This window comes from Medicago truncatula, chromosome 1 (genome assembly GCF_003473485.1).
Source record: "Medicago truncatula cultivar Jemalong A17 chromosome 1, MtrunA17r5.0-ANR, whole genome shotgun sequence".
NCBI classification, from domain to species: Eukaryota; Viridiplantae; Streptophyta; class Magnoliopsida; order Fabales; family Fabaceae; genus Medicago; species Medicago truncatula.
The window spans coordinates 40,639,738-40,652,887 of record NC_053042.1 but is presented as its reverse complement, the minus strand read 5'-3'; the positions used below and the strand labels follow the sequence as shown (position 1 = coordinate 40,652,887).

The 13,150-nt window shown below is 31.5% G+C and overlaps 1 protein-coding gene across 1 annotated transcript; it reads right to left on the bottom strand.

Annotated features, from left to right (window-relative positions):
• Positions 1-9,650: 9,650 nt before the first annotated feature.
• Positions 9,651-12,390, bottom strand: LOC11407989 (heavy metal-associated isoprenylated plant protein 34). The gene is made up of 3 exons (XM_003591035.4): positions 12,075-12,390; positions 11,875-11,950; positions 9,651-11,556 (listed from the first exon to the last, which is right to left on the bottom strand). The coding sequence occupies exons 1-3, from the start codon at positions 12,102-12,104 to the stop codon at positions 9,929-9,931; spliced, it is 1,734 nt and encodes a 577-aa protein (XP_003591083.1). The 5' UTR covers positions 12,105-12,390; the 3' UTR covers positions 9,651-9,928.
• Between the last annotated feature and the right edge of the window lie 760 nt (positions 12,391-13,150).

The following is a 13,150-nucleotide window of genomic DNA, read 5'->3' as shown; positions in this document are numbered from 1 at the left end:
ATACTTACAAATAAATAAATATTCTTGTAGTATTTTTTTTATGATCTGGTCCTAGTAATCCAAACTTCAGTCGCGAGATAAGTACAGTCTTACCAAGAATTGTTCCAGCCAAAAGTTGAACTCAAATTCTCCTAAACGATTGTAGTATTATTTCCTTCTCTTTCTTTTATTTATATTCCTTTTAAACAAATCAAAAATATCTCACAACAAATATATCACGATTCATAAATTTGAGAGGTTCCCTCAAAAAAAAAAAAAAAATGAGAGGTAGTCCGGTCTAAGTTTTAAAAAAAAGGGTTAATTAAGTTTTTGGTCCCTATAAATATCTGCAGTTTTGTTTTTAGTCCCTATAAAAATAAATCACACTTTTTAGTCCCTACAAAATTTTCTGTTAATGTTTTTAGTCCCTGTTAAATTAAAATTTGTTTAATTATGCTTAAACTTCTAAATTTTTGAAAGATTTTTTACATACATGTTCATAACATCGTAAGACACTCTTTTATAAAATTTTTTAGTTTTTTAACATGTAATAAATTAAATATGAATTTTTCTAAAACCAAATTTTCAAGATTAAATTAATGAAAATTTGGACCTAATAATAAAATTTTAAGTTACTTTTTTTGCGGAGGAACTTTGTATAATATTCTAAGTAAGTATGTGAAAAATATGTTACAAATTTAAAAGTTTAAGCACAATTAAGCAAATTTTAATATTACAAGGACTAAAAGTATTTGTTGGTCCCTATTAAATTGAAATTTGTTTAATTATACTTAAACTTTTATATTTTTAAATGATTTTTAACAGACATGTTAAGAACATTATAATAATCTTTTTTATAAAAAAATAGAATTTTTTAACATGTAATGAATTAAATATAATTTTTTTAAAACGCCAAAAATTCAAGATAAAAGTAACGAAAATTTGGACCTAAAAATAAAATTTTGAGCTAATTTATTGTGACGGAACCTTTTATAATGTTTTAAACAAGTATGTAAAAAATCAATAAAAAATTTAAAATTTTAAGCATAATTAAACAAATTTTAATTTAATAGGGACTAAAAACACTAACGGAAAATTTTGTAGGGACTAAAAAGTGTGATTTATTTTTATAAGGACTAAAAACAAAACTGCAGATATTTATAAAGACCAAAAACTTAATTAACCCTAAAAAAAAATATTCACAACCAACAAGATGATTAGTTTCATAAGGACACAAATAGTCTAAATCGTCGGAATATCTTGGAGCACCTCTTGGGATCAAGGATCCTAGTTACAATAAATTAGAAAGAAAAAATATTCTTTTAATTATGACTTTTAAAAGAGGTGTACAATATAAGCCACAACCCTTTCAATGGTAACGAGTTATAAAAAGTGTGACTGTCTAAATTTAGAGCAAGACATTATAAAGATGCAGCGGCGGAGCCAAAAAATTTACATTGTGGGAGCTATATTCAGATTTCAAAGATTTCTGACTCCTACATAAATTATGCAATTGTCCCTAATATAATTTCTGGTTTCTACATATATTATGTAATGTCCCTATTTCCACTCATACTTAAGAATAGTGCAATTATTAGTGTACAGTTAGAAAAAGTAATTAAAACTGCATTAAAAATTGAAATGATCATTTAATTTAAAACAATTTTTTTTTACATATGAATCACTCATAACACAAAAAATATATATTACGATTTCTTTTTTGGGTCAAGTAGGTTGGTGATTTGAGCTCACACATTTTAAATATGGAGAAGTTGAGTGTTCAGAATTCGAAACATGACTCCTACATATATTATGCAATGTCCTTAATAATTGAGTTAAACTGACGGAAAATATATATTATGATTAATATGGATCAATTTATCAATAATTGAGATATTAAATAATTTCACTAATTTTACTTTGATAATATAAATTTTTTTTTTACTAACTAATGGGGGTATGAAGTAGGCTTAACACCATTTACTAGTACTAGAATTAGAATATTTGTGGAGGCACATGCCCACACAAGGGCATATGTAGCTCCGCCCCTGGAAAGATGGTCTCATATTATAAGAGACTGATTTGTTAGGTAATATCTTCTCTTATTATAAAAGCTTATTAGATATAGCTAAAGTTTAACCTTACCCTAGCCATTTCCCCTCCCTTTTGTTTCCTTAGATTTTCGCCTCTTATCTTCAAGGGCAGTGATATTTGTACAATTTTTTTGAAACAATTTTTGGAACAACTTTGTTATTCTCTCTTTTCGTTGGTCAAAAACAATAGAGAGAGAAAAATGAAGAAAGAGAATAAGAATATAATCTGAGTATGAAAGAGAAATTTATCCAAAAATTATACCAAAATAATTGTACAAATATCATTTCTCTATCTTTAATTACACAACAATTCCCCATGATATCACTTTCATTTAATATCGATCGTTACTGATAAACGCATTTTCAAATGTCATTTCTATTGCCCTCTTCCCTAAAGTTTAAGTCCTAACTGGCTAACTCCCATTTAACGTTGATGACACCCAATTTCTCCATCAACTATGTGTGGGACCTACAACCCCATTACCTCTTCAATAATCATCCCTCTTGCTCCAATAAATACTCCCTCTTTTGATTCATTTTGGTAACATAATACAGACCCCCAAGTCATTAAACTCACACACTAATTACCGGTGAATATTTATCCTACCACCACTTTATAAATCGCAACGATTCTTCATCTCAATCATCGTTCTATATCTATATCAAGATAGTTTTGTACTGGTTATTGTGACACTCTAAATCTCAAAATAATATATCTAATATTTATTAGTACTTAAGTTCCTAAGACTGTTAAAATATGGGAATTTTAAATACTTTTTTGGACAATGATATAACAACTCGTATATATGGTTCATATTTTGTTATTTGAAAAAATCATAATAATAAAATAAGGCTTTTGATTAATATTTAAAAATCACAAAGGTTTACAAACTTTGAGGACAAAAAAAAAAGTGGAGAGCTAAATTATAATTCATTTATCCCAATTCGATGTCAACTATCATAGCTGACCATTTTCTCAAAACAAGAGACGGACACAAAACGGTGTCTATACATAAGGCTAAAAAAAATTTGATTTCACAAACGTAGAGTCAAACCACACAAACACAAAAGAACGAAAGGACAAGTTTCAAAAATACGTAATAGTACTAGTAGTATCACATTAGATCACACTTAATAAAGAGTCATAATGGTAAAACATCGGTACATGCCACAAAATCAAGGTAAGACAATACAATCCAGTACACCCACCAAAGTCAGTACAATTTGTGATTCAAGTAAGGGTTAAATATGTTTTTAGTCCCTATATTTTGCGTGACTTTGAAGAATAGTCTCTACATTTTAATAAATGTTTTTAAAATCCCTACATTTTTATTCCGTTAGTACAATTGGTTCTTACCGATGACTAGGCTAACAGAATGTTGATGTGGCATATTGTGGACCCCGTATTTTTTGAGTGGCATCTTGTGTGGACACAGGTGTCATCGGTATAAATATTATAATTAAATTAATTAAAATTTCAGTTATTATTAATAAAAAAACATTTTTCCTTAAATTTTTTTTTTCTATATCATGTTGCATACTCGCAAGCCTAATTTCAGAATTTCATTCTACCAAAAATAACTTAATTCCCACCACCATCTTCATCATTATAGATTGAAACCTTCCCCTCAAATATCAACAAAACATAGCATCAACAAGAGAACCAGCAGTACACCAACAAAACAAACCATGTCTAAAAACAGAATCCAATTTAACTGTAAAAGAAATCAACCACAAGTTTTAAGCACGGAATCCCAATGTAACGCAAATGATTCCTAAGACTCATAGCTAAAGCCTCACAATTTTTACTGGATAAAATTTGTTGATTGAACAATGTCTGAAGGCATCATTCAATGCAATTTACAACAATAGTAAGATCTTACAAAAAACTTCAAACGTAGTACCAACAGATTCCTTAAATCTAATCTAAATCAACTGCAACATGTAAGAATCTCCATTGTAGCCGTCGTAACCTCAACAAACAAAATCAGACAAAGCTAGATTTGAAAAATCATCAACTTTGTTTTGGGTGTTTGCTATAGCAATGGTGTCGGATCTGACCATCAACGACGACGACGGTATGGTGAAGTCGTGATAGCCGCGACATCGACATCGTAAGGGTTGAAGACGCAGAGGATGGGAGTTTCGATCACGCTTACAGTGACGAGAGTGAAAAAGGGAATGAAGTCAAGAGGTTGTTCCGTGATGAAGAAGGAATTTCAAATCTCTAATTTTTGAAAAACTGAAGAAAAAAAATAATGGAAGAGAGATGAAGATGACGATGATGCTGGGTGGTGTGGTCTTGGTAGAGAAATCCTGGAACAAGAACGAGAAGAAAAGGGATTGTTTTTATTTTTGATTGTTTAAGTGTGGTTGATGAATAAAAAATATTAAGATTTTAATTGTTAATTTAAATTAGGATTTTCTTTTTTTGACAAGTTAAATTGGGATTTTAACATGTGGCATGACACATCATTAATGAGGCCATGTGGCATCCTAGTGGCGTCTAGGTGGCATCTTCCGTTAGCCTAGTCATCGAAAATAGACGGTAAGGACCAATTGTACTAACGGAGTAAAAATGTAGGGATTTTAAAACATTTATTGAAATATAGGGATTATTCTTGAAAATCACGCAAAATGTAGGAACTTAAAACATATTTAACCCTTCAAGTAATGGTATGCAATATGCATGCCTATAGACTCTAAACTTATTCTTCTTCTTTGATATCAGTCTACTCCACTACGAATCCAGGAATCAAATAAAGGTGTGTTTCTCTCAAATGATATTACATCATGTGGTCACTTTTCTCGAGTGATATACTACACCGTATTCGGTATAACACTTTTCTATAGTGATGTTGCATGATATCAACCCTATGAATCAAATACTTCTCAATTGCGGATGTGCTTATCTCTAAGTAATACTGCACCATATAGTCGCTTCTATCTAATAAGATCATAAATGTAAACATTGCATTCAGACACAATGTTATCATTGAGAGATCGAATCCAGAGCCACCTATCTAATGTTGCCTACATTTATAATTAACAGAAATTATGCTAATAGAGAGGTCTTTGAAACCATAGATGCAACATTTAATTATGCTAATAGAAATTGATAAATATGTGTATTTTATTTAAATTAGAGAAATGAGAGAGAACAGTTAAAAGTGAAAGCTGTACTTATATGAGAATTTTGAACGGTTATGGAGGTGAAAATACTAAGAGTGAAATCTATAAATTTCTTTCTAATTGAACTCATACTTACTACAATAACATAAGTAAAGGAAAATTGCTCTTCTGACTTCAAAAACGTCATATTGACACAAGAAAATTACCTTATAGTCCCCAGCCGTAGTTAACTACCGTTGGGCTAACCGGCAGCAGTTAACTGCCGCTGGTGCCAATGGTAGTTAACTGCCATTGGTTTTTTTCCCGAAATCCAGTAAATCCCTATATCCTATTCACTCATCACTTTACCTCATAATACCACTCCTCAAAAAATCCCTAATTCAAAAATATTTTGTCAAAATCTTGGTTCCAAATCATTGCGATTGATTGCTAGGATGTTTTTACACACAATATGCATCAAAAAACAGGTATTGCAAGTTTTAACTCGTTTACATTTGATTGGTATTGCTTTTTTTTTTTGTTCTGACACGAACTTCAGCGGCAATTAACTACCGACAATTACTTGAGCGGCAATTAACTGCTGCTGGAGGCTTTTAGGTAATTTTCATGTCTTATTATGAATATTTGTATGTAAAAAAAAAAAAAAAGCAATTTTCTAAGTAAAGCTTCCCTAAAAAAAAAAAAATAACATAAGTAAAGCTGGTCATAAAAGGCCAAGTTCATCAATCGTTTTATCAAGCATAGCAGTTGTTATTTGCACTTCCTTTATATTTTATTTTCTAAAACTTCTACAAAAACTATACAATTTTTTTTTTTCTTATAAGAAGAACGGTGAAAATTTTGCAGGCAAAATAGAGACGACAAAATAATCAGTTCCACACTACTTTATTAACATCCATGTTCTTTCTTTCGGTCCTCATCGCTTTTTTGTATAACTCATTTGCTTATTGTCCTTTTCTTTTATGTTTACTCTTTATTTTTCGTTTATTTTTCTTACTTTGTTCTCCTAGTTTAACGAGAAAGCCGATACTTTTTCAATATGAATGAACTTTATATGTGATTGGTATTTCAAAATATCTAGCATTGAAATGTTTTTTTCCAACTGATTCAAGTTTATGCTTTTCTTCGATCATATCAGAGGTCATTGGGATCATAGACAAGAATTGGTGTTGTCAATTCAGGCAGGTTCCTATGTGGATGAGTAAAAGTAACACTAGTGTGTCGGACTGAAAAACAAATGTGTTAAATGTTTTTTAACGATAAAATTTATTAATAATTAAGTTTTTAACAAATAAGATAAAGTAAAGATATCATATATAGATGGATCACTAAAAACATCATAAAATACTGATACAAACACTACGTCAAAGTCGAACTGAGGGTTAACACCAATATTAATAAGAAAACTAATTGCCAAAACCAAAGTAAATACTCAAATGTTTGATGTTAACACCAATATTAATAAGAAAATTAATCGCCAAAACCAAAGTATATACTCAAATCAAAGTCAAACCCTCATACTTCCTGACAAAGGACAACAAAAACACAATTTAATCACCTATCATATGTTGTTCATCATAACTCCTCCAAAAAATCACTCAACCAATCAAAACCCTGGAAGCAGACCATCATCTTCCCATCAATATAGCTGAGTCCAATTAAACACGTGAAAATCACATATTCAAACACTCCTTCAAATTCCACCACCACTTGACCTCTAGTTTGTCAGAAAAGACACCATAACAGACCTAAAAACTTGAGTCGCGAAAACAGAGTCCCGATCTCAAATCAAAAGTGATCGATTAACTAGATCCTAGAAACAAATCTCTAAGGCACGTCTAAACTCCAAAAACAATGTGCTAAATGTGTTTTTTCATAAAAATACAAGTGGATACGATATTACAAATTCGGGGAACCAAGATATTAGAACTATGTTCTCTTAAAAGAAATAGAACTACACATAGCCTATACATGTGCAGGGCCGGATCTTGGGGGTGCAAGCAGCTCTACAGAACCGGGTCTCCAAAACTTAGGGGCCCAAATATTTTTTTATTTTATTTTTATAATGCAGGTTGGAGTAAGTATATAGTATTAATGCTTAATGATTTCTAAGCTTGTAGATATACTCTAGCGGTTGCAATTTGTGTTGATACTCCACGGTTTCGAGGTTCAACCCTCATCCAGGATTAATGTTTTCTTTTTTTTTTTAATTCTTTTTTTTTCATCTATTTTATTAACAAACACATTAGAATTTTTTTTTGTTCTTTTCATTTATTCATATTATTTTTTTCCCAAACTTATAGTATAAAATAACAAAGATCTAACAACAAAATTATAATTATTTTTCGTAAAAAATAAAACAACACTAACGTTATAAACATTTTTTTCTCTTTAAAAATAATTGACATTTTTTTTCTTAGGAGCCTCTCTTTATTTTGAGAACGGACCACAAATTTCATAGGAATGCCCTGCAATAAATTATTTTTGACCATGCATCTTCGGGTTTTATATATGCTTTCTCTATCTCATTATAAGTGTCATACTAAACTATTTCACACAAATGCAAGAGAAATTATAAATGAAGGAAATAAACAATGATTTTATCAAATTAACCTTATTAATAATTAGTGTATTCACTATAATTGCAAATGTAGTATAGAGAATAATGACTTGAGAATGATATTTAAAGTACTAATTAAATTATACAAGCATACGTAGTAAAATAATTAACTTACAATGAAGATATAAAAACTTTACAAATATAACACTTACTCCATGTAAAAGTGAGCTTATTTGATCCATGGCAATTTCAATGGTTTGTATGATTTACACTGTATAATAACAAGTCCATTTTTTCTGATCAGAAAATGTCCTTTTTAAAATAAAAAATATAATAGTCTAAAACTAAGCATTGTCATTGTTAATTTTTGGACATCTTATGCATAAAATTAAACATCAATAAACAAATGTGTTTTTTCATAAAGAAGAAAGTAAAAGAAAGAAAAGTGAGGAAATTATTACATCAAAGGGAATCTGAAAGAAAAAAAGAAGGAAAGAAAGAAAACTACTACTATATGATATAAAGTTACCCATGGCCATAATTAATAAGGTAAAACGTATTTCTTGGTTTTTGTCTGGATGTAAAATATATTTCAAAGAATGTTAAGGAATCTTTTCAACCTTAGGGCTGTAGACCCACCATTCCATTGGCTATGTACGTAAATGGAACAGAGGAATATTATCTTAAGAAGTGTTGTTTACACTTAGCACACTTGTGTCTAAAATGTGAAAATATTTGATAAGTTTGAAATTTTTGTATGGATAAATGTAATAGTTAGTTTATCAGAGAAGAAGAATTTCGTCAATAACATAACATGGATTTTTTACTCAAAAAAAAAAAAAAAAAAAAAAAAAACATAACATAACATGGATTTAATCTTATAAAGACATGACACGTAAGGCTTTAGGTAAATGACATGTGTGCAACTGGATTTTTAAGGAAGGTTTAGTGAGTGAAATGGAAAGATTGTGTGCAAAGTGGAGTAAATAGTAAATACCCATCAATTTTTTCTCCCTTTCAAATGATTTGACACTAGCTTGTGATTGTTAGTGCATTGAATTTTAGAGCACAAAAACAGATGGAAATGGATAATGTATTCCATTATAAATGAGCTAGCTCCACTAGTGAGTAAGTATAGAAACAATTGGTTGGTTGTAAAATATATTTGGACTATACTAGTATTACGAAGTTAGATAAGATTATTGTTTATTTTTGAACAGCTAATTTAGAGTTTGGGATGTTTTTTAATTCTAAATATTTGTGTAGTTAGTTCCTATCAAATTATATGCAACAATGGGGATGATCTTTTAAAATGTAAAGTGAAAAAATCTAAGAGTTGTTATTATGATTTGTTATGTAGTACCTACAATATCTACCTTTAGTTTATTAACTATTGGTCCATATTGTTCACTTTACATTCTAAGGAGCGGAATCCCTGCAACAATCGAAACTCTGAGGTTAACTTTTCTTCACCTAAGTCGTTGTCCACCCCCTTTTGGTTGTGTTTACTAGGTTCCTCCAGAGAGGTATATGAAAGAATCGGAATGTTCATAGATTCGGAGAAAACCAAATGAACCCACAATTTGAATCATTCATAGTTGTTTGGGTTGAACAGTGATTTTGGTTGGGTCCAATACGGACCAAACCTTACAAATCTTATCGTTTACCAAACGATTATTACAAATTGAACCCGTGAATTTGTATGTCCGGCATGTACAGTAAAATTTTAGCAATTCGTGCTGTCAAGTGCATAGTCACATGATTCGCAATTCCCTTCAATACGTGGTACAAGTTCAAGTAAGCAAGGAAATCACAACTCAAAACAAGGTGAAAGGAAGATACTAATTTATCAAGCTAAAATTAATAATTAGTTAGAAGAACTCATACAATTTAATGGGTTAAGATAAGTTCTGAGGAGTGATTTAGTCACCACAGGTCATGTGATATACTGTCATTGACTGGCATTGGCACCATGTCCTGCTCATAAGGTTGTCGTTACACAGGACACACAACAAAATAAAACAAACATCATATGATATAATCAGATAAATCCTTAAATCTTGCACATTTTCCTACCATTGCAACAAAATTTAATGGACCCCCCAAAAAAAAAAGACAATAATAGAACCTGAAAACAAACTAGCACTACTAGTAATTAATTACTTTACATGATGCTACAGCTCTCAGTGTTCTCATCACTGAAAACATGAGTGATAGGATCTGCCATAGGGTGTGATGGCATTGGTGGCGGTCCCATATAGTTCATTGATGGATGTGGCCTTCCACCTCCATACATCATATGTTGTGGATACATGTTGTTCATGTTTCCTTGCTGCATTTGTTGCTGCTGCAGTTGTTGCTGCATTTGTTGCTGTTGTTGTTGCTGCATCATCATAGCCATGTATTGCTGCTGCTGCTGTTGTTGTTGATGCTGCTGCTGCTGCTGATGATAAGGATTTGGTTGCATCTGCTGCATTCCTTGATAATAGCCACCATTCATCGCCGCGGCTGCTGCCCCGGCCGGTAATCCTTGCACTGCCGGCATGCTCCTCATTTGGTCCATTGAACCCATCTGCCCCATTGGACCCATCCTATTCATTGCTGCCATCTGATTCATTGCACCCATCTGCCCCATTGGACCCATATGGCCCCCATTACCATTATTATTGCTACCATGACCATTATTGGCATTACCCTTGGCAGGAGCACCTTTCCCATTTCCATTTCCATTTCCACCCTTGCCACTTTTACCATGAGGAGTGATATCAAAGTCTTGGAAATCAAATTCAACTTTATCCAATTTTTCACCTTTCTTACCATCTTTCCCTTTGCTGTTGTTGCTATTTCCACCTCCTCCATTGTTTTTTTTCTTGTTTGTTGTGTCGGCTGCACCTCCTCCCTTTTTGCTCTTTTTTCCAAGCCCTAGAAACTTAACTAGAAAACCACCACCACCGTTTTTACCTTTACCATTTTTCTTCTTGCTACTATTTTTTTCATCTCCCCAATCTCCCCCACCACCCTTTTGCTTTTCCCCTTTATTCTTCTTACCTCCATCATCACCCCCTTTCTTACCACCTCCATTACCATTTTTTACCTCACCGTAATTTCCACTTTTACCCTTCATATGCATTTGCATAGGTAGATCCATAATATCTCCTTTTTTAGCTTTAGCATAATTACCACCCCCTCCCTTTGGGATGTTCATGGCAGCAGGCCCATTCATCATCATACCACCACCAGGCCCTAGCTGTGGCCCACGACCATTCTGATTCTGCATCATAGCCATCATCATCTTGTTATTATGCATAGGATGCTGCCCAAATCCATTGCCTTGAGGCCCTTGACCATGGCCATGTCCATGACCAAACTCCTCTTCTTCATCCTCATCAAAATCATCTTCATCATCATAGTCATCAAAATCAGCGTCACTCTCATCAAATTCCTCCTCAGACAAATCAAAATTAACATGTTTCTGAGATTTGTTGGGCACTTTCATATCTTTTCCTCCTTTAGGATTTTGAAACTGTGCTACTTGAACACCACCTTTTTGACCCTTTTGATTTTGAGGCTTGTTGTTCTTACCCCCTTTGTTGTTATCAATTTGCATGTTCTTAAACTGAGGCTGTTGTTGTTGAAAGTTTTGATTTTGATTAATCATCATAGCTTTCTGTCCACCCCATAGTTCAGCATGTTTCCCTGAACTTTTCAGCTTTTTTAGGAGCTTTGCTGGATCTACATCACCTGTCACCAACACCTTCCCTTGTTCTGCATCTATATTCACAGAATACACCCCTGCATCACAACAACAACAACACAAACGTGTAAAAATACAATTTTAACTTCAAAACTTAACATTTAATCAAACTTCAAAACTAAAACATCATAAAGTTTGAAACTTTGGATGAATGAAGCAACAAAACATGAAATTAAGAAGGGTTTAGAAACATGAGAAAATGTTAAACCGACATAGTAAAGTTTTTGTTTTTGTGTTTTTGACAGAAACCGACATAGTAAAGTTAACATGTGAACTAAATTCTAAGAATTTGAAAAGAAAAAAAAAAAAAAAAAAAAAAAACAAGAAAAGATGAAAGAAACATGGTCTAAATGTACCTTCAATTTTCTGAAGCAGTTTCTTCACTTTCTGCTCACACCCTTCACAATGGATATTAACCTTGAGAAGACAATTCTACATAAGAAACAAACAAACCAAAAACCAGTTAAACATAAGTACAGATTTAACTTCAACAAGTACTTTAATTAACTAGTGAACACAAGACTAAAAAAAACAAGTAAGAAGAACAAGGGTGTACCTGAATTTTCATCATATCTTGTTTACTCATGTTTGCAAGTTGAGTTCACACAAGTACAAGTACAAGAAAGAAACTTGTGAGTGAAGAAGTAGAAGAGAAGAAATAGTTGTTGGAGAGAGAGTAGAAAGATAATTTTTTTTCTCTATAGAACCAAAAGGGTATTGTTGGAATGCATTGGATAGTTCTATATTTGTTATTTTGCTCAAAAATATATCCGTACTACTTAAGCACATTCAGAGTACAGAGAGAAATTGATTGCCGGTGCTGCAAGATAATAAACAGCTACAAACTAGGTTAAGCTTCTCTTTTCTGAGTTGGCTTTATCACTAGTGCTTTATTTATGTATAAAAAAAAAATACACTAGTGGCTTTTTTTTTATAATTTATAGATACAAAATAATACTCCCTCCGTTCCAAATTAGTCGAGTCTTTTTTCTTTTCCACATATTAAGGTAAATATATAAATGAAGTAGAATGAAATATGATTTTAGGTGCTCTTGTTAAGTATTTGTGCATTTTCCACTATCATAAATGCAAAGTGAAATATATTGAATTTGAAGTTGTGAAAATAATATTAATTATAGTTATAAATGAAAAAAAGTAATTAATATTGTATTGAAAAGTGAAATGACTCAGTTATTTTGAAACATTATTTTTATAAATGACCCAATTATTATGGTACGGTGAGAGTAATATTTCAAATATTTAAAATAAGATCTTGAATAAAAATAAGTACTTGAATTGAATCACTTGAAAAAGTAGTCTCACTGACAGCTTAATACTGCCATGGTTGCTTCTAAATAATTCAAAGCAAGTGCTATCTTTTTATATATTTGTTTCACTTTTAAATTACAAAAGACAGTACTGTTTGACTCAAAAAATATATTGTAAACTTTTGAGCTAGCCATCTTCATTTGTGCCTAGCCACCAAAACCATATATATTTTAAACCTTTTCTAAAAATAAATAACCAAAATAGACATTTTTATTCTCAAAAATACAATATTTAACTTTACCAAAAAAAGAAGCCTAAGAAATCTATGGAATTCTACGACGAGCGATCATGGTTGTTCATATC